We start from the raw sequence: 24,070 nt of genomic DNA, 5'->3' as shown, positions 1-24,070 counted from the left end.
AATGAGAGACTAAATGAAGCGTGTAGAACCAAAAAAATTTATCATATTACTCCAGTGCTAGCCTCCCTACACTGGCTTACTGTCAAGGCAAGGGCTGATTTCAAGGTTTTACTGCTAACCTACAAAGCATTACATGGACTTGCTCCTACCTATCTGATTTGGTCCTGCCGTACATACCTACACGTACGCTACGGTCAAAAGAAGCAGGCCTCCTAATTCTCCCTAGAATTTCTAAGCAAACAGCTGGAGGCAGGGCTTTCTCCTATAGAGCTCCATTTTTATGGAATGGTCTGCCTACCCATGTGAGAGACGCAGACTCGGTCTCAACCTTTAAGTCTTTATTAAAGACTCATCTCTTCAGGGGGTCATATGATTGAGTGTAGTCTGGCCCAGGAGTGTGAAGGTGAACGGAAAGGCTCTGGAGCAACGAACCGCCCTTGCTGTCTCTGCCTGGCCGGTTCCCCTCTTTCCACTGGGATTCTCTGCCTCTAACCCTATTGCAGGGGCTGAGTCACTGGCTTACTGATGCTCTTTCATGCCGTCCCTAGGAGGGGTGCGTCACTTGAGTGGGTTGGGTCACTGATGTGATCTCCCTGTCTGGGTTGGCGCCCCCGCTTTGGTTGTGCCGTGGTGGAGATCTTTGCGGGCTATAGTCGGCCTTGTCTCAGGATGGTAAGTTGGTGGTTGAAGATATCCCTCTCGTGGTGTGGGGGCTGTGCTTTGGCAAAGTGGGTGGGGTTATATCCGTCCTTTTTTGCCCTGTCCGGGGGGTATCATCAGATGAGGCCACAGTATCTCGTGACGCCTCCTGTCTCAGCATCCAGTATTTATGCTGCAGTAGTTTATGTGTCGGGGGCTAGGGTCAGTTTGTTATATCTGGAGTACTTCTCCTGTCTTATCCGGTGTCCTGTGTGAATTTAAGTATGCTCTCTCTAATTCTCTCTTTATCTCTTTCTGCTGCTCCAGTTTCAACTGTTCTGCCTGCGGCTATGGAATCCTGACCTGTTCACCGGACGTGCTACCTGTCCCAGACCTATTATTTGACCATACTGGTCATTTATGAACATTTGAACATCTTGGTCATGTTGTGTTATAGTCTCCACCTGGCACAGCCAGAAGAGGACTGGCCACCCTCATAGCCTGGTTCCTCTCTAGGTTTCTTCCTGGATTTTGGCCTTTCTAGGGAGCCAACTTGCTTCAACACCTGCATTGCTTGCTGTTTGGGGTTTTAGGCTGGGTTTCTGTACAGCACTTTGAGATATCAGCTGATGTACGAAGGGCTATATAAATAAATGTGATTTGATTTGAACAGCCTACACAAAAAAAACAAAGCAGAGCTCATGCCTTTCAAGCAACTTTTTTGAAATCATCATTAGAGTCTCATCATGCAGCCTTACAATGTACTAAAAACCAAAACATATAGCCCAACGTTTGTAGAACAACTAAAGTTACATTAATAACTCTAAATTAAGCATATAGGAGTACCTATTTCTATGTCAACCACTCAATACAGAATAGCCACATGTGCGCACTTCCTCAAATCAATGGGAGGAAATATCCTTTCTATTTCATTCAGCTTTGTTCAATTGTATTCCTCATACTATATAATAATGCCATGGAATTCTAACCAGATCGTGTATGCTAAATTACCTAGTGTGTCCCACAGCCATATGGCATAGCCAGATCAGGACCTAACATAAGGACAACTCAGAGTATGCTACTCTGTTGTTCTGAAATAGACTACATTTTCTTCATATCATGTTTCTTTAGACCTGTCTAAAATACATAATGGATTCATTAGACTTTTTAAATGTAGATGTTCCAAAGGTCTGCATCAGCAGCTTGTAAGCTGTGTGGAAGCCAAGAGGTTAAATGTTTTTATGTTAATTAACGGTCAATTGGAACAATGCTTGACAATTACCGGCTGACGAAATGTTGTGACTGCCACAGCCCTAACCCAGACCATTATTCATTCGGACTGCCAGATGGTGAAGATTCATCACTCCAGAGAACGGGTTTCCACTGCACCAAGTCCAATGGCAACGAGCTTTACACAACTCAGCCGACACTTGGCATTGCTGTTAAGGGAATTTTTATCAATAATGACTAATTATGTATACATTTCAATCAGAATACTATTATGTTACTGTATATGTACTAATCAGAATACTATTATGTTACTGTATATGTATGAATTTTCTTTCTTAATCCTAGTACTGAATATAATGTATGTAAATATAATCAATAATTAGAACAATGACTGTCTGTTCCTTGGTAGAAATGAATGAACTATATCTTCAGACTGGCTAGAATGCTTATCTACACAAGAAGACCTTGGCTGGGTCATAAATTATATTAAATTGGTAGGGAGACGATTTGGGAAGGCTTGAGATACTGCCTTTGTACCAGGGTGGGAGAAGAGACGGGTTGGTACTGGAACTAATGACGTCATTTTCAGTTTATAACCTGTGGTAAACTGTATCGTGTTCAGTACTCTCGTGAATAAACTCTGCTGATTGACTTTAAGACTGGGCACTGTCCATTATTATAGAATAAGGGTCTTACAAATCCTTATGAATTGACAGAGTGTTTAATTTTAATTGGGTGTTAAAACATAGAGCAATTTAATTCCTGCAACAATTGCGCATAGTGATATTAGGCTTGTGTGCGGCTGCTCAGCCATGGACGAAGAGTTCTTATACTGATGTTGCTTCCAGAGGCAGTTTGGAACTCAGTAGTAGTGTTGCAACCGAGGACAGATCATTTTTACGTGCTAAGCGCTTCAGCACCCAGCGGTCTGTTCTGTAAGCTTGTGTAGCCTACCACTTCGAGGCTGACATGTTGTTGCTCTTAGATGTGTCCACTTCACAATAACATCCCTTACCGGGGCTGCTGTAGCAGGGCAGAAATGTGAAGAACTGACTTGTTGGAAAGGTGGAATCCTATGACGGTGCCATGTTGAAAGTCACCTAGCTTTTCAGTAAGGCCATTCTACTGTCAATGTTTGTCTATGGAGATTGCATGGCTGTGTGCTAGCTTTTTTTTTACACCTGTCAACAACGGGTGTGGCGGAAATAGCCGAATCCACTCATTTGAAAGGATGTCCACATACTATTGTATATATAGTTTACATTACAATCAAATAGCCACAGTAGCCTACTACTAGGCCATTGTTAAAGCAGTCAGATTAAGCTGGTACAGCCTCACTGTTCACAGTAAAACAGTCAAATAAAGCTGGTACAGCCTCACTGTTCACAGTAAAACAGTCAAATAAAGCTGGTACAGCCTCACTGTTCACAGTAAAACAGTCAAATAAAGCTGGTACAGCCTCACTGTTCACAGTAAAACAGTCAAATAAAGCTGGTACAGCCTCACTGTTCACAGTAAAACAGTCAAATAAAGCTGGTACAGCCTCACTGTTCACAGTAAAACAGTCAAATGAAGCTGGTACAGCCTCACTGTTCACAGTAAAACAGTCAAATAAAGCTGATACAGCCTCACTGTTCACAGTAAAACAGTCAAATAAAGCTGGTACAGCCTCAGTGTTCACAGTAAAACAGTCAAATAAAGCTGGTACAGCCTCAGTGTTCACAGTAAAACAGTCATATAAAGCTGGTACAGCCTCACTGTTCACAGTAAAACAGTCAAATAAAGCTGGTACAGCCTCACTGTCCACAGTAAAACAGTCAAATGAAGCTGGTACAGCCTCACTGTTCACAGTAAAACAGTCAAATAAAGCTGATACAGCCTCACTGTTCACAGTAAAACAGTCAAATAAAGCTGGTACAGCCTCAGTGTTCACAGTAAAACAGTCAAATAAAGCTGGTACAGCCTCACTGTTCACAGTAAAACAGTCATATAAAGCTGGTACAGCCTCACTGTTCACAGTAAAACAGTCAAATAAAGCTGGTACAGCCTCACTGTTCACAGTAAAACAGTCAAATAAAGCTGGTACAGCCTCAGTGTTCACAGTAAAACAGTCAAATAAAGCTGGTACAGCCTCACTGTCCACAGTAAAACAGTCAAATGAAGCTGGTACAGCCTCACTGTTCACAGTAAAACAGTCAAATAAAGCTGATACAGCCTCACTGTTCACAGTAAAACAGTCAAATAAAGCTGATACAGCCTCACTGTTCACAGTAAAACAGTCAAATAAAGCTGGTACAGCCTCACTGTTCACAGTAAAACAGTCAAATAAAGCTGGTACAGCCTCACTGTTCACAGTAAAACAGTCAAATAAAGCTGGTACAGCCTCAGTGTTCACAGTAAAACAGTCAAATAAAGCTGGTACAGCCTCATTGTTCACAGTAAAACAGTCAAATAAAGCTGGTACAGCCTCACTGTTGACAGTAAAACAGTCAAATAAAGCTGGTACAGCCTCACTGTTCACAGTAAACGCTGCGGTTGCTGGCTCACCTCTCTAACCGTTACCCACCCCGGTGTCTGTGCGGTAGTTCTAACCCTCGGGCTCATTATCTGACTACAGCACAGACCTGGCCTCTCTCCTCCAGACATGATGTCCCTGTGGGGCAGTCAGGGTATTTAGCATTAATAACAGTCTACTTTAATGTGAAGAAAGGAAGGCTGGCTGCCACCAGGTTGATTGACGTACGTTGATCTCCTGTGGTGTGCGATGACAGCGGCTTCATCCAGGCCTGTCTGTGGGACATTATGCAGGTCACCTTTGGCTGTTCAACATTTTCCTGAAGCCGTTTAGATTCTGAACAAACTGTAGACTCACTGTTAAAACGTTTTTTGATGCATCCCTACAAAGTGTTTGGGCTGGCATGAAGAGAGAACGTGATAAATGTGGTTTTATTATCTGGTTAATGTGTTATTAAAGATAAATTTATGCTTTTAATATTTAATAGTTATTCAGTGCAAGAGGAAATTGACCCCAATTTTGCAAATTTAAGGTAACAACCCACCCCAGAGCTGGTGATGAGCATTTGAAATAAAGCATTTTGACAGTCTGATTTCAAAGCCAGGGTGAACCTCTAATCTGTTTGAGGCAAAGCACCTACCTGCACATTCTGGGTTTTCCTCATTAAAATTCACTGCAAAATCGTGAGAAACCTGGAGGAAGATGAAAAATATGGACTATTGATCATCATGGAACAGTGAGGCAAAGGAACACACACACACACGCACACACACACACACACACACACACACACACACACACACACACACACACACACACACACACACACACACACACACACACTAACACAGAGTTGGCCAGAAGCAATCAATCACACAATCAAATGTAAAAGTCGACTGATGCATTTATGTGGGTTGGATAATGAGCATAATTGCGTGCCATGGTACCCCCCTCCCCTCCCCTCCTCTCTGGACCAGAGGCAGCATCATGTGTCAGCCAGGGGTAGCACCAGTCACCCAGGAAGAATGGCCAGTATTTCCTGCTGGGCAGTTCAGTGACTCAGAGAGTCAATCCAGCAGTAGAGAACCCTGTGTTGGACCGGCCCATTCTGTGTGACAGAACAGAGACCAGCGGGGGCCAGCGGGGGCCAGCGGGGCCAGCCGGGTGTCGTAATCACTACAGAAGCAGGAGAGCAGAGCCAGAGTCTCAACTCATCTCATCTTGTCACAGGAGTGATTACAACACCCTGCTGAGGCTGAGCCATAGCCCAACTCTATGAAAATATGGTTGTAAATTACCTTGAAGTCGGGGCGGAATCTGAGCGCCGAAGCCAAACGCTGGGAACATTTTGTCACTGGATTGACATGCATGCAGGGATAGAAAACAAAAGAGGGATTAGAATTTGAGCGATGGCACACTGGATTCTGAGCCAGGGATTGTTATCTGAAACACATGCCCGTAAACAAGTCCATTCTGCTGGTGACCCAGGACTACCATGGGCTCTGAATGACTTCTCATTTACATAACCTCTGAGTCACTGGACAACTATTTATTTATTTATTTTTATTTCACCTTTATTTAACCAGGTAGGCTAGTTGAGAACAAGTTCTCATTTGCAACTGCGACCTGGCCAAGATAAAGCATAGCAGTGTGAACAGACAACACAGAGTTACACATGGGGTAAACAATTAGCAAGTCAATAACACAGTAGAAAAAATGGGCAGTCTATATACAATGTGTGCAAAAGGCATGAGGAGGTAGGCGAATAATACAATTTTGCAGATTAACACTGGAGTGATAAATGATCAGATGGTCATGTACAGGTAGAGATATTGGTGTGCAAAACAGCAGAAAAGTAAATAAATAAAAACAGTATAAAAACAGTATGGGAATGAGGTAGGTGAAAATGGGTGAGCTATTTACCTATAGACTATGTACAGCTGCAGCGATCGGTTAGCTGCTCGGATAGCTGATGTTTGAAGTTGGTGAGGGAGATAAAAGTCTCCAACTTCAGCGATTTTTGCAATTCGTTCCAGTCACAGGCAGCAGAGTACTGGAACGAAAGGCGGCCAAATGAGGTGTTGGCTTTAGGGATGATCAGTGAGATACACCTGCTGGAGCGCGTGCTACGGATGGGTGTTGCCATCGTGACCAGTGAACTGAGATAAGGCGGAGCTTTACCTAGCATGGACTTGTAGATGACCTGGAGCCAGTGGGTCTGGCGACGAATATGTAGTGAGGGCCAGCCGACTAGAGCATACAAGTCGCAGTGGTGGGTGGTATAAGGTGCTTTAGTGACAAAACGGATGGCACTGTGATAGACTGCATCCAGTTTGCTGAGTAGAGTGTTGGAAGCCATTTTGTAGATGACATCGCCGAAGTCGAGGATCGGTAGGATAGTCAGTTTTACTAGGGTAAGCTTGGCAGCGTGAGTGAAGGAGGCTTTGTTGCGGAATAGAAAGCCGACTCTTGATTTGATTTTTGATTGGAGATGTTTGATGTGAGTCTGGAAGGAGAGTTTGCAGTCTAGCCAGACACCTAGGTACTTATAGATGTCCACATATTCAAGGTCGGAACCATCCAGGGTGGTGGTGATGCTAGTCGGGCATGCGGGTGCAGGCAGCGATCGGTTGAAAAGCATGCATTTGGTTTACTCGCGTTTAAGAGCAGTTGGAGGCCACGGAAGGAGTGCTGTATGGCATTGAAGCTCGTTTGGAGGTTTGATAGCACAGTGTCCAATGACGGGCCGAAAGTATATAGAATGGTGTCGTCTGCGTAGAGGTGGATCAGGGAATCGCCCGCAGCAAGAGCAACATCATTGATATATACAGAGAAAAGAGTCGGCCCGAGAATTGAACCCTGTGGCACCCCCATAGAGACTGCCAGAGGACCGGACAGCATGCCCTCCGATTTGACACACTGAACTCTGTCTGCAAAGTAATTGGTGAACCAGGCAAGGCAGTCATCCGAAAACCGAGGCTGTTGAGTCTGCCGATAAGAATATGGTGATTGACAGAGTCGAAAGCCTTGGCGAGGTCGATGAAGACAGCTGCACAGTACTGTCTTTTATCGATGGCGGTTATGATATCATTTAGTACCTTGAGTGTGGCTGAGGTGCACCCGTGACCGGCTCGGAAACCAGATTGCACAGCGGAGAAGGTACGGTGGGATTCGAGATGGTCAGTGACCTGTTTGTTGACTTGGCTTTCGAAGACCTTAGATAGGCAGGGCAGGATGGATATAGGTCTATAGCAGTTTGGGTCCAGGGTGTCTCCCCCTTTGAAGAGGGGATGACTGCGGCAGCTTTCAATTCTTGGGGATCTCAGACGATATGAAAGAGAGGTTGAACAGGCTGGTAATAGGGGTTGCGACAATGGCGGCAGATAGTTTCAGAAATAGCGGGTCCAGATTGTCAAGCCCAGCTGATTTGTACGGGTCCAGGTTTTGCAGCTCTTTCAGAACATCTGCTATCTGGATTTGGGTAAAGGAGAACCTGGAGAGGCTTGGGTGAGGAACTACGGGGGGGGTGGAGCTGTTGGCCGAGGTTGGAGTAGCCAGGCGGAAGGCATGGCCAGCCGTTGAGAAGTGCTTATTGAAGTTTTCGATAATCATGGATTTATCGGTGGAGACCGTGTTTCCTAGCCTCAGTGCAGTGGGCAGCTGGGAGGAGGTGCTCTTGTTCTCCATGGACTTCACAGTGTCCCAGAACTTTTTGGAGTTGGAGCTACAGGATGCAAACTTCTGCCTGAAGAAGCTGGCCTTAGCTTTCCTGACTGACTGCGTGTATTGGTTCCTGACTTCCCTGAACAGTTGCATATCACGGGGGCTATTCGATGCTATTGCAGTCCGCCACAGGATGTTTTTGTGCTGGTCGAGGGCAGTCAGGTCTGGAGTGAACCAAGGGCTGTATCTGTTCTTGGTTCTGCATTTTTTGAACGGAGCATGCTTATCTAAAATGGTGAGGAAGTTACTTTTAAAGAATGACCAGGCATCCTCAACTGACGGGATGAGGTCAAAGTCCTTCCAGGATACACGGGCCAGGTCGATTAGAAAGGCCTGCTCACAGAAGTGTTTTAGGGAGCGTTTGACAGTGATGAGGGGTGGTCGTTTGACTGCGGCTCCGTGGCGGATACAGGCGATGAGGCAGTGATCGCTGAGATCCTGGTTGAAGACAGCGGAGGTATATTTGGAGGGCCAGTTGGTCAGGATGACGTCTATGAGGGTGCCCTTGTTTACAGAGTTAGGGTTGTACCTGGTGGGTTCCTTGATGATTTGAGTGAGATTGAGGGCATCTAGCTTAGATTGTAGGACTGCCGGGGTGTTAAGCATATCCCAGTTTAGGTCACCTAACAGAACAAACTCTGAAGCTAGATGGGGGCGATCAATTCACAAATGGTGTCCAGGGCACAGCTGGGAGCTGACGGGGGTCGGTAGCAGGCGGCAACAGTGAGAGACTTGTTTCTGGAGAGAGTAATTTTCAAAATTAGTAGTTCGAACTGTTTGGGTATGGACCTGGAAAGTATGACATTACTTTGCAGGCTATCTCTGCAGTAGACTGCGACTCCGCCCCCTTTGGCAGTTCTATCTTGACGGAAGATGTTATAGTTGGGTATGGAAATCTCTGAATTTTTGGTGGCCTTCCTGAGCCAGGATTCAGACACGGCAAGGACATCAGGGTTAGCAGAGTGTGCTAAAGCAGTGAGTAAAACAAACTTAGGGAGGAGGCTTCTGATGTTCACATGCATAAAACCAATACTTTTTCGATCACAGAAGTCAACAAATGAGGGTACCTGGGGACATGCAGGGCCTGGGTTTACCTCCAACTAGAGGAAACTTTCACACACAAACTTTGAAAAGTTTTTTTTTCAGGAGAGGAGGAATCAACATTGAAGTCACGAGCAACAGTCATTGCACAACATTTGATATAATAGCTGTTAACGATTGGCCTCACCTGTCGTAATCCTGGCAGATCTCCCCTACAGCGACCAGAGCTTTGAGGTACTCGTTAGGCTGGTATGGATGGATGTAGTGTAGAGAGCAGCTGTTGTGAGGATCCCCGTTCGAGGCGGTGAAATCAATAGCTACCTGGGAAGACAAGTGGTAATCAAAGGGGAGTTTGACTCCAATTACCTCAAATGTATGCACCTTCCCTTTACACCTCTCCCTCACTCTGACACATACACCATCCCACCTTCCCTTTACACCTCTCACTCTGACACATACACCATCCCACCTTCCATTTACACCTCTCACTCTGACACATACACCATCCCACCTTCCCTTTACACCTATCACTCTGACACACACACCATCCCACCTTCCCTTTACACCTCTCACTCTGACACATACACCATCCCACCTTCCCTTTACACCTCTCACTCTGACACATACACCATCCCACCTTCCCTTTACACCTCTCACTCTGACACACACATCCCACCTTCCCTTTACACCTATCACTCTGACACACACACCATCCCACCTTCCCTTTACACCTCTCACTCTGACACACACACCATCCCACCTTCCCTTTACACCTCTCACTCTGACACACACACCATCCCACCTTCCCTTTACACCTCTCACTCTGACACATACACCATCCCACCTTCCCTTTACACCTCTCACTTCTGACACACACACCATCCCTTTACACCTCTCACTCTGACACACACACCATCCCACCTTCCCCTTTACACCTCTCACTCTGACACACACACCATCCCACCTTCCCTTTACACCTCTCACTCTGACACACACACCATCCCACCTTCCCTTTACACCTCTCACTCTGACACATACACCATCCCACCTTCCCTTTACACCTCTCCCTCACTCTGACACACACACCATCCCACCTTCCCTTTACACCTCTCACTCTGACACATACACCATCCCACCTTCCCTTTACACCTCTCACTCTGACACACACACCATCCCACCTTCCCTTTACACCTCTCACTCTGACACACACACCATCCCACCTTCCCTTTACACCTCTCACTCTGACACATACACCATCCCACCTTCCCTTTACACCTCTCACTCTGACACATACACCATCCCATCTTCCCTTTACACCTCTCCCTCTGACACACACACCATCCCACCTTCCCTTTACACCTCTCACTCTGACACACACACCATCCCACCTTCCCTTTACACCTCTCACTCTGACACATACACCATCCCACCTTCCCTTTACACCTCTCACTCTGACACATACACCATCCCACCTTCCTTTACACCTCTCTGACTCTGACACATACACTATCCCACCTTCCTTTACACCTCTCACTCTGACACATACACCATCCCACCTTCCCTTTACACCTCTCACTCTGACACATACACCATCCCACCTTCCCTTTACACCTCTCACTCTCACACATACACTATCCCACCTTCCCACACCTCTCACTCTGACACATACACCATCCCACCTTCCCTTTACACCTCTCACTCTGACACATACACCATCCCACCTTCCCTTTACACCTCTCACTCTGACACATACACCATCCCACCTTCCCTTTACACCTCTCCCTCTGACACACACACCATCCCACCTTCCCTTTACACCTCTCACTCTGACACATACACCATCCCACCTTCCCTTTACACCTCTCCCTCTAACACACACACCATCCCACCTTCCCTTTACACCTCCCACCTCCCACCTCACTCTGACACATACACCATCCCACCTTCCCTTTACACCTCTCACTCTGACACACACACCATCCCACCTTCCCTTTACACCTCTCCCTCCCTCTGACACACACCATCCCACCTTCCCTTTACACCTCTCCTCCCTCTGACACATACACCATCCCACCTTCCCTTTACACCTCTCACTCTGACACACACACCATCCCACCTTCCCTTTACACCTCTCCCTCACTCTGACACACACACCATCCCACCTTCCCTTTACACCTCTCACTCTGACACACACACCATCCCACCTTCCCTTTACACCTCTCACTCTGACACACACCATCCCACCTTCCCTTTACACCTCTCACTCTGACACACACACCATCCACCTTCCCACCTTTACACCTCTCCTCACTCTGACACATACACCATCCCACCTTCCCTTTACACCTCTCCCACTCTGACACATACACCATCCCACCTTCCATTTACACCTCTCACTCTGACACACACCATCCATCCCACCTTCCCTTTACACCTCTCCTTTACTCTGACACATACACCATCCCACCTTCCTTTACACCTCTCACTCTGACACATACACCATCCCACCTTCCCTTTACACCTCTCCCTCCCTCTGACACATACACCATCCCATCCCTTTCCCACCTCTCTCCTTGACACATACACCATCCCACCTTCCTTTACACCTCTCACTCTGACACACACACATCCCACCTTCCCTTTACACCTCTCACTCTGACACATACACCATCCCACCTTCCACACATACACCATCCCACCTCCCTTTACACCTCTCACTCTGACACATACACCATCCCACCTTCCCTTTACACCTCTCACTCTGACACATACACCATCCACCTTCCCTTTACACCTCTCACTCTGACACACCTCCCACCTTCCCTTTACACTCTCACTCTGACACATACACCATCCCACCTTCCTTTACACCTCTCATCCCACCTCTGACACATACACCATCCCACCTTCCTTTTACACCTCTCACTCTGACACATACACCATCCCACCTTCCTTTACACCTCTCACTCTGACACATACACCATCCCACCTTCCTTTACACCTCTCACTCTGACACACACACCATCCCACCTTCCTTTTACACCTCTCATCTGACACATACACCATCCCACCTTCCTTTACACCTCTCACTCTGACATCCTCCCACCTTTTTCTGACCACACCTCTCACTCTGACACATCCCACCTTCCCCTTCTTACACCATCCCACCTTCCTTTACACCTCTCACTCTGACACATACCATCCCACCTTCCCTTTACACCTCTCACTCTGACACATACACCATCCCACCTTCCACCTTCACTCTGACATCCATTTCCTTTACACCTCCTCTGACACTCCTTCCATTTACACCTCTCACTCTGACACATACACCATCCCACCTTCCTTTACACCTCTCCTCACTCTGACACATACACCATCCCACCTTTCCATTTACACCTCTCACTCTGACACATACACCATCCCACCTTCCCTTTACACCTCTCCCTCACTCTGACACATACACCATCCCACCTTCCTTTTACACCTCTCACTCTGACACATACACCATCCCACCTTCCCTTTACACCTCTCACTCTGACACATACCCATCCCACCTTCCCTTTACACCTCTCACTCTGACACACACACCATCCCACCTTCCTTTACACCTCTCACTCTGACACATACACCATCCCACCTTCCTTTTACACATACACCATCCCACCTTCCTTTTACTCTGACACATACACCATCCCACCTTCCCTTTACACCTCTCACTCTGACACACACACCATCCCACCTTCCCTTTACACCTCTCACTCTGACACATACACCATCCCACCTTCCCTTTACACCTCTCACTCTGACACATACACCATCCCACCTTCCTTTTACACCTCTCACTCTGACACATACACCATCCCACCTTCCTTTTACACCTCTCACTCTGACACATACACCATCCCACCTTCCATTTACACCTCTCACTCTGACACATACACCATCCCACCTTCCCTTTACACCTCTCACTCTGACACACACACCATCCACCTTCCTTTACACCTCTCACTCTGACACACACACCATCCCACCTTCCCTTTACACCTCTCACTCTGACACATACACCATCCCACCTTCCTTTTACACCTCTCACTCTGACACACACACCCATCCACCTTCCCTTTACACCTCTCACTCTGACACACACACTATCCCACCATCCCACCTTCCTTTACACCTCTCACTCTGACACACACACCATCCCACCTTCCCTTTACACCTCTCCCTCACTCTGACACATACACCATCCCACCTTCCCTTTACACCTCTCACTCTGACACATACACCATCCCACCTTCCTTTACACCATCTCCCTTTACACTCTGACACACACACCATCCCACCTTCCCTTTACACCTCTCACTCTGACACATACACCATCCACCTTCCCTTTACACCTCTCACTCTGACACATACACCATCCCACCTTCCCTTTACACCTCTCACTCTGACACATACACCCATCCCACCTTCCTTGACACATACACCTCTCACTCTGACATATACACCATCCCACCTTCCCTTTACACCTCTCCACCTTCCTTTTACTCTGACACACACCACCCATCCCATTCCCTTTACACCTCTCACTCTGACACATACACCATCCCACCTTCCTTTTTACACCTCTCACTCTGACACACACCATCCATCCCACCTTCCCCTTCCTTTACACCTCTCACTCTGACACATACACCATCCCACCTTCCCTTTACACCTCTCACTCTGACACATACACCATCCCACCTTTCCCTTTACACCTCTCACACACACACATCCCACCTTCCCATTTACACCTCTCACTCTGACACACCATCCCACCTTCCCTTTACACCTCTCACTCTGACACACACACATCCCACCTCCTTTACACCTCTCACTCTGACACATACACCATCCCACCTTCCCTTTACACCTCTCACTCTGACACACACATCCCACCTCCCACACTTCCTCTGACACATTACCATCCTCTCCTCTGACACATACACCATCCCACCTTCCCCTTTACACCTCTCACTCTGACACATACACCATCCCACCTTCCCTTTACACCTCTCACTCTGACACATACACCATCCCACCTTCCCTTTACACCTCTCACTCTGACACATACACCATCCCACCTTCCTTTTACACCTCTCACTCTGACACATACACCATCCCACCTTCCACACCTCTCACTCTGACACACACACCATCCCACCTTCCTTTTACACCTCTCACTCTGACACATACACCATCCCACCTTCCTTTTACACCTCTCACTCTGACACATACACCATCCCACCTTCCTTTACACCTCTCTCACTCTGACACACACACCATCCCACCTTTCCCTTTACACCTCTCACTCTGACACATACACCATCCTTCCCACCTTCCCTTTACACCTTTCTCACTCTGACACATACACCATCCCACCTTCCTTTTACACCTCTCACTCTGACACATCCCCACCTTCCCCACCATCCCACCTTCCTTTACACCTCTCACTCTGACACATACACCATCCCACCTTCCATTTACACCTCTCACTCTGACACATACACCATCCCACCTTCCTCTTTACACCTTCTCACTCTGACACACACACCATCCCACCTTCCTTTACACCTCTCACTCTGACACACACACCGGGCCCACCTTCCCTTTACACCTCTCACTCTGACACATACACCATCCCACCTTCCCTTTGACACCTCTCACCTTCCCTTTACACACACACACCATCCCACCTTCCTTTACACCTCTCACTCTGACACACACACCATCCCACCTTCCCCTTACACCTCTCACTCTGACACATACACCATCCCACCTTCCCTTTTTACACCTCTCTGACACATACACCATCCCACCTTCCCACCTCACTCTGACACACACACCATCCCACCTTCCCTTTACACCTCCCACCTTCCTTTACCTCTCACTCTGACACATACACCATCCCACCTTCCCTTTACACCTCTCACTCTGACACACACACCATCCCACCTTCCCTTTACACCTCTGACACACACCATCCACCTTTCCTTTACACCTTCACTCTGGACACATACATCCCACCTCCCCTCTCCTCTGACACATACACCATCCCACCTTCCCTTACACCTCTCACTCTACACACACCATCCCACCTTCCCTTTTACACCTCTCACTCTGACACACACCACCCATCCCACCTTCCCTTTACACCTTCCTTTACCCTCACTCTGACACATACACCATCCCACTCTGTTTTACTGCTCTGCTATCCTCTTCTGCTCTGCTATCCCTTTCTCTGTTGGGCTTGTTCCCCCTCTCTCTTTTGTCATCTCTTATTCTTTTATCCTCATTTAAAGTCAGTCATCTCTTTGATTCTTCCTCTCACGTCTGTGATCTATGGATACATTGTTCCTCGTTAGAAACGGTTAGAGAGGCAGAACGTTTCTCATTTGTTGTTTAGCCTGGCACAGAGAGAGAGCCTAACACCTCTCGCTAAGGGATCTGAAGGAAGTATGGAGCCCATTTAAATGTCAACATCAACCACGGTCGCCTTTTGGTGGTAGGAATAAAAGGAAACGTTTAGTGTGTCATAAGAGCAAACACTTCCTGGTCAATTAAATGTTTTTATCCTCAATAAGACTTCTCCCTTGAGAAGGATAGTTTCACAAAACACTTTTACAGGCAGGGGGCAGAGGGCATCCCTTATCCAGAAAAACAACAGATAACTAGAACCCACGTGTTCACAGCTGGGAGAAAGGGATTCTTGAAAAGCTGCAGCTAATGGCAGAGGTTTGTTTCCCAGGTGGTGAAAATGAACCATTCTCACTATCAGAACAAAAGAGGATTATTTATGTAAGCTCCCTAAGCTAATGCCTAGGCTTAAACTCGGCAGGCTAACTCAGTCTTGTGGCACACACATGACCCTGGTTAAAACCCAGTCTGTCACATATACGTCACCCAACTAAAAAGAGAATAATGAGGGCAGTGCCATTTTTTTAAAGTCATATGCATTATTTTGTGTATTTGAATACATTTTGGCATCCTGTGAGTGAATGTGTGAGTCATGCATGTTAGTGTGAGTGTCAGTGTGAACTCACTGTAAACTGGATCTGACAGCCTCCCATGATGTAATCCAGGAAGGAGTGCATCTTGATGATCTGTGGATGGGGAGACAGCAGTTGAGGGCGGGGGGACCTCAGCTACCCACAGTGAGAATTGGCACAATCACTTGGGGATGACATGACAGACACAGTAACTGACCACTTAGGAACATCTTATCCTTATTCCAGCCACTTACAAAGCAGCTAGTTTAGCATGTTAGCCATTAGCTTTGAGAAAGCAGCTGGCTGTGGGTGTTGTTCATTATGTCTCTGTTACAACTGGTGTCACATGTTGGCCAGTGTTGGGAAATATCAGAGAGGAAGAAGTGGGGATTTACTCCGGCCAAAATCTGTCTACGTGAGATAAGCCTTTTGTTGGTCTATGCGAGTGTGTCAAATTACGAGGCTTATTTAATCTAACAGAAGTTAAATAATGTTTAGGCTGTTACAAATTATATAAGTGGATGAACATGGAATTCCGGCAACTTTAGGAAATACGACTTAGTTGTGCCTGTTGTTCACACACGTATCTGCCCTCTCATTAGCTAGAATCCTTCCACTTTATCTCGCCTCCTCCACCTGCCTCCCATCTTTGAGAACATGTAAACTCAGCAAAAAAGAAACGTCCTCTCACTGTCAACTGCGTTTTTTCAGCAAACTTAATTAACGTGCAAATATTTGTTTAAACATAACAAGATTCAACAACTGAAACATAAACCAAACAAGTTCCACAGACATGTGACTAACAGAAATTGAATAATGTGTCCTCCTCCTGGACTGCACCAGATTTGCCAGTTCTTGCTGTGAGATGTTACCACACTCTTCCACCAAGGCACCTGCAAGATCCTGGGACATTTCTGGGGAAATTGGCCCTAGCCCTCACCCCTGATCCAACAGGTCCCAGACGTGCTCAATGGGATTGAGATCCGGGCTGTATGAGATCCAAGCAGTATGGCTGTGGTATTGTCATGCTGGAGGGTCATGTCAGAATGAGCCTCCACGAAGGGTACCACATGAGAGAGGAGGATGTCTTCCATATAATGCACAGTGTTAAGATTGCCTGCAATGACAACAAGCTCAGTCTGATGATGCTGCAACACATCCCCCAAGACTACTACAGACCCTCCACCTCCAAATCGATCCCGCTCCAGAGTACAGGCCTCGGTGTAACACTCAGTGAAGAGCACTTTTTGCCAGCCCTGTCTGGTCCAGTGACTGGGTGGGTTTGTGCCCATAGGTGACGTTGTTGCCGGTGATGTCTGGTGAGGACCTGCCTTACAACAGGTCTACAAGCCCTCAGTCCAGCCTCTCTCAGCCGATTGCGGACAGTCTGAGCACTGATGGAGGGATTGTGTGCGTTCCTGGTGTAACTCGGGCAGTTGTTGTTGCCATCCTGTACCTGTCCCACAAGTGTTGTCATGTCTGCTCCCGCCTTTCCTCCCCTGGCACTTGAAGGCCCCAGGTTGCCCTGCATCATGCACTCCTGCCATCCATCACACACACCTGCCTTCCCTCGTCATGCGCATCAGCGTTATTGGACTCACCTGGACTCACTTATCACCTGTTAATTTCCTCCACTATGTTTGTCAGTTCCGTAGCTCTGTTCCCTGCTGCATTGTATTGTTTTCTGTCGCTGTTCCTGTCTCGTTCCATGTCCGTTATTTATTCAATGTTTTACGCCCCGTACCTGCTTCCTCTCTCCAGCGTCAACTCATGTGACAGGTGCGTGTTCGGATGTACCGATCCTGTGCAGGTGTTGTTACATGGTCTGCCACTGCGGGACGGTCAGCTGTCCACCCTGTCTCCTGTAGTGCTGTCTTAGGCATCTCACAGTATGGACATTGCAATTTATTACCATGGCCACATCTGCAGTCCTCATGATGAGCAGGGACCCTGGACATCTTTCTTTTGGTGTTTTTTCAGAGACAGTAGAAAGGCCTCTTTAATGTCCTAAGTTTTCATAACTGTGACCTTAATTACCTACCATCTGTAAGCTGTTAGTTTCTCAACGACCATTCCACAGGTGCATGTTCATTAATTGTTTATGATTCATTGAACACGCATGGGAAACCGTGTTTAACCTGTTACTCCTACCCCTACTTTTCAACATTCTGTTAAAAATCGCGCAACATTTCAGCACCCTGCTACTCATGCCAGGAATATAGTACATGCATATGATTAGTATGTGTGGATAGAAAACACTCAGACGTTTATAAAACTGGTTAAATCACGGCTGTGACTATAACAGAACGTGCGTTTCATCGAAAGTGCAGGAAAATCTGATCACTTTAAATGCGAAAATACATCCATGCACAACTTCAACCAATTGTTAAACGTGAACCACATTAAATGGGGCTGAGGTTGCAATACCTACAGCTTCCACACGATGTCAAGAGTCTTGTCATTTGCCTACTATTTGTTTCTTGGTCAAACAGACACAAGGCAGAGCAGTTCTTCCTGTCTCCGACCGGATATTTTTGGTTGAGATTTACCGGACATTATTTCCAGGCGTGCAGCTATAGAATATACATTGCCTCGTGATCAATTTGATCGCTTATTAACGTTTACTAATACCTAAAGTTGCATTACAAAAGTATTTAGAAGTGTTTTGTGAAAGTTTATCATCAACTTTTTTAATTTAAAAAAATGACGTTACGTTATAAAACGCTATTTTTTTTCGTTGATCACACAGTCTTCATAGATCGATATCTAGGCTATATATGGACCGATTTAATCGAAAAAAAGACCCAATAGTGTTTATGGGACATCTTCGAGTGCCAACAAAGAAGATGGTCAAAAGGTAATGAATGTTTTATATTTTATTTGTGCGTTTTGTGTCGCGCCCGACTATGCAAATTATTTTGTTTACGTCCCTGCGGGTCTTTTGGGGTGTTACATGCTATCAGATAACAGCTTCTCATGCTTTCGCCGAAAAGCATTTAAAAAATCTGACTTGTTGCCTGGATTCACGAGTGTAGCTTTAATTCAATACCCTGGATGTGTATTTTAATGAACGTTTGAGTTTTAACGAGTGCTATTAGCATTTAGCGTAGCGCATTGCATTTCCAGATGTCTAGATGGGACGCCTGCGTGTCAGGTAGGAGCAAGAGGTTAAACCTTGCAATGAAGATCTGTGAAGTTATTTGGATTTATACTAATTACCTTTGAAAGACAGAGTCCTGAAAAAGGACATTTATTTTTTTGCTGAGTTTATTTCCTTTGTTGGAGCGGTCACTCGACTATCTTCTCAATATAATAGATTGTCTTGGTAAGTAGCAATCTGCCAATAAAGACACTGAGAAAGGCCAGCACTTATTTAATGGGAATATGTCTGCATTTAAAAACATCATTAGCTATTCCACAGTGTCTCCATGCAGACATAGTTGTCCCCTTAATTACACTAATTTTAAGGTCATCCGTGGGTTCAGCAGATGGAAGAAATGTCATATTAGTCAGATTCCATCTGATCACAACCATCCTTCACATCCATAACAGTAACAGGATGATAAATGTTCTGGAACCGTCTGCCAATGAGACTTAGACATCAGGTTAGAGAAAGTGGTGGGCGGAGGAAGGATGGAATGAGTGTGTGAATGAGAGAGAGTCGTGAATCACCTTGCACTGATTGAGAATGACGATACCAGAGTTCTTGTAATTCTTCTTCTTCATCTGATACTTGGGGTTTATACACTCCCATTGACCTGGCGTTGATCAAATATAAAAAAACACTATCACAATAAGTACAGTATCATCCCTACAGTATGTGACTTGGTGGCGGAGATTGACTGTGCTAAACAGAGATGAAAAAAAATCATTAAAAATGACAGGATTGATAGACTATATCATCCCATTGGATAACATGGAGCGATGGTAGTGGAGGCCAGACAATGGAGTGAAAGAAAGCAATATGATCCACAGCAATGAGAAGATGCAAGGAAATGGAACTGTGGAGCGTGTTAGGGAGAATAATTAGCAAATTCAAGCAACAACAGCCTGACGAGGTTTGGTTTCTGGATCATTTGTTCGTCACTAATGAGGGGAGCGTTATCCATTCATGCCTGTACAGATTAGCTCAGTCATTTCAATCTGCTGCTCAAAACAGAAAACAACTCCTGTGTTGAAATCCACCACTTTTCCTCTAAGGGTCATGGGAGAGAAAAAACAAAACATCAGTCACCTAATCGTCTCAGGAACAGGCTGTCCGTGCTGTTCTCTGTCGTTCTCTTCAGCTCACAAAACCGATTATATAACCATTATCATAAAAGTGGATACCCAACTAGTTGTAGCTCCATGAATGATTAGCAGATAATGGGTAAAAAAAAACTAGATATCTCCATCAGCCAAATCACCAATTTCAGTAGGAGTCAAAAGCCCCTGTGTATCCTACAGCATATGTGGCATTGGAGTCTAATGAAATGGGTCGTACTGTAACGGGTTTAATGCCAGCAGGTCCTGCAGTCTTCTTAAATTCCATGAAGGAGCCAATTAGTGGTGTGACCGGCCTTTAAAAGCTTGCTGCGTTTGAGGCCCGAGCACCGTAGGGTTATTTAGACTACTAAGTGAGCCACATTGTAATATAATTAGCCTAGAAGCCTCAGCCTGGAGCTCCTTTTTGTGTGCTAATGAAGACACAGCTGTCTGCCTGGACCAGACGGCGTGATGAAGGAGAGGCGTCCAGCGTTGTACGGCAGTACGGGTTGTCACCTGTCATCCTCACCATGAACATCACTAATTAAATGATTCTTTCTTGTTCTTGTTCCAAGGGAAGCTGTTCGGTTTGCAAAACTCTGGACATTAGGTAAAAACTTAAAATGTCTTAAAACAGTCTCTCAAACTATCTCTTTAAGTGGCGATGAAGGCTGATCTCTATTAAAAGAATAAAAAAATCTGTCTATATCAAAGTGCCTTCAATTGAAATCAAGGTTAAGTACCCTTTGACCTTACCTTTGATGATCTTCATCAGAATGCACTCCCAGGAATCCTAGTTCCACAATAAATGCTTGATTTGTTCGATTATGTCCATTATTTATGTCCATGTAGCTACTTTTGTTAGGGCTTAGGGTATACAAAACGCTCGTGCAGGTCCATCCGAATGTCGGACAAAAACTTCAAAAAGTTATATTACAGGTCAAGAAACTTGTCAAACTAAGTATAGAATCAATCTTTTAGGGTGTTGTGGAGAGTTCTCCAACTGGAGAATTCCTTTGTGTGTAGAGTTTGGATTTCATCTCAGGTTTTGCCTGCCATATGAGTTCTGTTATACTCACAGACATCATTCAAACAGTTTTAGAAACTTCAGAGTGTTTTCTATCCAATATTAATAATAATATGCATATATTAGCAACTGGGACTGAGGAGCAGGCCGTTTATTCTGGGCACCTCTGGGCAACTGTCATCCAAGCTACTCAATACTGACCCTGCAGCCATAAGAAGTAAGGTAAGGGTTATGGTTAAGGTTAGGGTGAGGGTAGGGGTTAAGGTTAGGGTAGAGATGTCACAAGGATGCCAAATAGCACTAACCATGGCTCAATGGATCCATTACCAAAGCATTCTGAGCTGGAAGGAAACAGCAAGGATTCTTTCCCAAACACACCAGGCAGGACAGAACTTTCACTCTCTCACACCCTTGTCCTCCATACAGTGAAGGAGAGAGTGCTGATTTCTGAATTACACTGGTACAGAGAGAGAGAGACAGAGGAGACGGTGGCTACCGGATGATGGGTAGGCTGAGAGAGATCCATTGTCATTTGTTTGGTTTTTCCTGAAGGCTTCTGTCCGACTCTTCCCTGTGGAGCGCTGAAATATCCTCAGCACTCAATGAGAGAAGTAAGTATCTCCTCCGGGAGAAAAATGTCCTGAGCCCCAAATGGCCCCATGCCACTGCATTTGGTCATGTCCCCCAGAGAGGACATCCCCACAGAGAGGACATTACCCTCTGGTCACATTCCCCAGAGAGGACACTACCCTCTGGTCACATTCCCCAGAGAGAGGACACTACCCTCTGGTCACATCATACCCTCTGGTCACATCCCCCAGAGAGAGGACACATCCCCCAGAGAGAGGACACTACCCTCTGGTCACATTCCCCAGAGAGAGACACTACCCTCTGGTCACATCCCCAGAGACAGATCCCCTCTGGTCAGAGAGAGGACACTACCCTCTGGTCACATCCCCAGAGAGAGGACACTACCCTCTGGTCACATCCCCCAGAGAGAGGACACTACCCTCTGGTCACATCCCCCAGAGAGAGGACACTACCCTCTGGTCACATCCCCCAGAGAGAGGACACTACAGAGAGGACACTCTGGGTCACATCCCCCAGAGAGAGGACACTACCCTCTGGTCACATCCCCCACTACCCTCTGGTCAGAGAGGACACTACCCTCTGGTCACATCCCCAGAGAGAGGACACTACCCTCTGGTCACATCCCCCAGAGAGAGGACACTACCCTCTGGTCACATCCCCCAGAGAGAGGACACTACCCTCTGGTCACATCCGCCAGAGAGGACACTACCCTCTGGTCACATCCCCCAGAGAGGACACTACCCTCTGGTCACATTCCCCAGAGAGAGGACACTACCTCTGGTCACATCCCCCAGAGAGAGGACACTACCCTCTGGTCACATTCCCCAGAGAGAGGACACTACCCTCTGGTCACATTCCCAGAGAGGAAGCTACCCTCTGGTCACATCCCCCAGAGAGAGGACACTACCCTCTGGTCACATCCCCCAGAGAGAGGACACTACCCTCTGGTCACATCCCCAGAGAGAGGACACTACCCTCTGGTCACATCCCCCAGAGAGAGGGTCACATTCCCCAGAGAGGAACTACCCTCTGGTCACATTCCCCAGAGAGAGGCACTACCCTCTGGTCACATCCCCCAGAGAGAGGACACTACCCTCTGGTCACATCCCCAGAGAGAGGACACTACCCTCTGGTCACATCCCCCAGAGAGAGGACACTACCTCTGGTCACATCCCCAGAGAGAGGGACACTACCTCTGGTCACATCCCCCAGAGAGAGGACGCTACCCTCTGGTCACATCCCCCAGAGAGAGGACGCTACCCTCTGGTCACATCCCCAGAGAGAGGACACTACCCTCTGGTCACATCCCCCAGAGAGAGGACACTACCCTCTGGTCACATCCCCCAGAGAGAGGACACTACCCTCTGGTCACATCCCCCAGAGAGAGAGGACACTACCCTCTGGTCACATCCCCCAGAGAGAGGACACTACCCTCTGGTCACATCCCCCAGAGAGAGGACACTACCCTCTGGTCACATCCCCCAGAGAGAGGACACTACCCTCTGGTCACATCCCCCAGAGAGAGGGGACGCTACCCTCTGGTCACATCCCCAGAGAGAGACACTACCCTCTGGTCACATCCCCCAGAGAGGACAGGTCACATCCCCCAGAGGAGAGGACACTACCCTCTGGTCACATCCCCCAGAGAGAGGACACTACCCTCTGGTCACATCCCCCAGAAAGAGGACACTACCCTCTGGTCACATCCCCCAGAGAGAGGACACTACCCTCTGGTCACATCCCCCAGAGAGAGGACACTACCTCTGGTCACATCCCCCAGAGAGGGGACACTACTCCTCTGGTCACATCCCCCAGAGAGGGACGCTAGATAAAACTTAAGAGGAGTTGGATGAAACAAATCTCCAGTCGGCAACCCACATGAGCTCTGCCTCTCTAACCCACTTTCTCTCTGCTCTGACATATCATCTGGAGAGACATACATTGCAGTGAGTACAGAATCATATTAGAGTGTGATTCCTACAGTCTGAGAAGTCGTAGGTATATATAATAATGACCATGTTTCAC

At 46.8% G+C, this 24,070-nt stretch overlaps 1 protein-coding gene across 1 annotated transcript in view; it reads right to left on the bottom strand.

The window, feature by feature from the left end:
• The window catches only part of LOC118382017 (copine-4), a 119,561-nt gene that overhangs the window by 8,836 nt on the left and 86,655 nt on the right, over positions 1-24,070 (bottom strand). The window contains exons 8-12 of the mRNA XM_052504507.1: positions 19,855-19,940; positions 16,237-16,296; positions 9,336-9,469; positions 5,657-5,738; positions 5,025-5,076 (exon numbers count right to left, since the gene is read on the bottom strand). Of these exons, the coding sequence (XP_052360467.1) occupies positions 5,025-5,076; positions 5,657-5,738; positions 9,336-9,469; positions 16,237-16,296; positions 19,855-19,940 (414 nt within the window). The remainder of the gene's footprint in view (positions 1-5,024; positions 5,077-5,656; positions 5,739-9,335; positions 9,470-16,236; positions 16,297-19,854; positions 19,941-24,070) is intronic.

This window comes from Oncorhynchus keta, unplaced genomic scaffold, assembly GCF_023373465.1.
Source record: "Oncorhynchus keta strain PuntledgeMale-10-30-2019 unplaced genomic scaffold, Oket_V2 Un_contig_19446_pilon_pilon, whole genome shotgun sequence".
Taxonomy (NCBI): domain Eukaryota; kingdom Metazoa; phylum Chordata; class Actinopteri; order Salmoniformes; family Salmonidae; genus Oncorhynchus; species Oncorhynchus keta.
The sequence above is the reverse complement of the archived record's forward strand: the minus strand, read 5'-3'. Positions and strand labels throughout refer to the sequence as shown.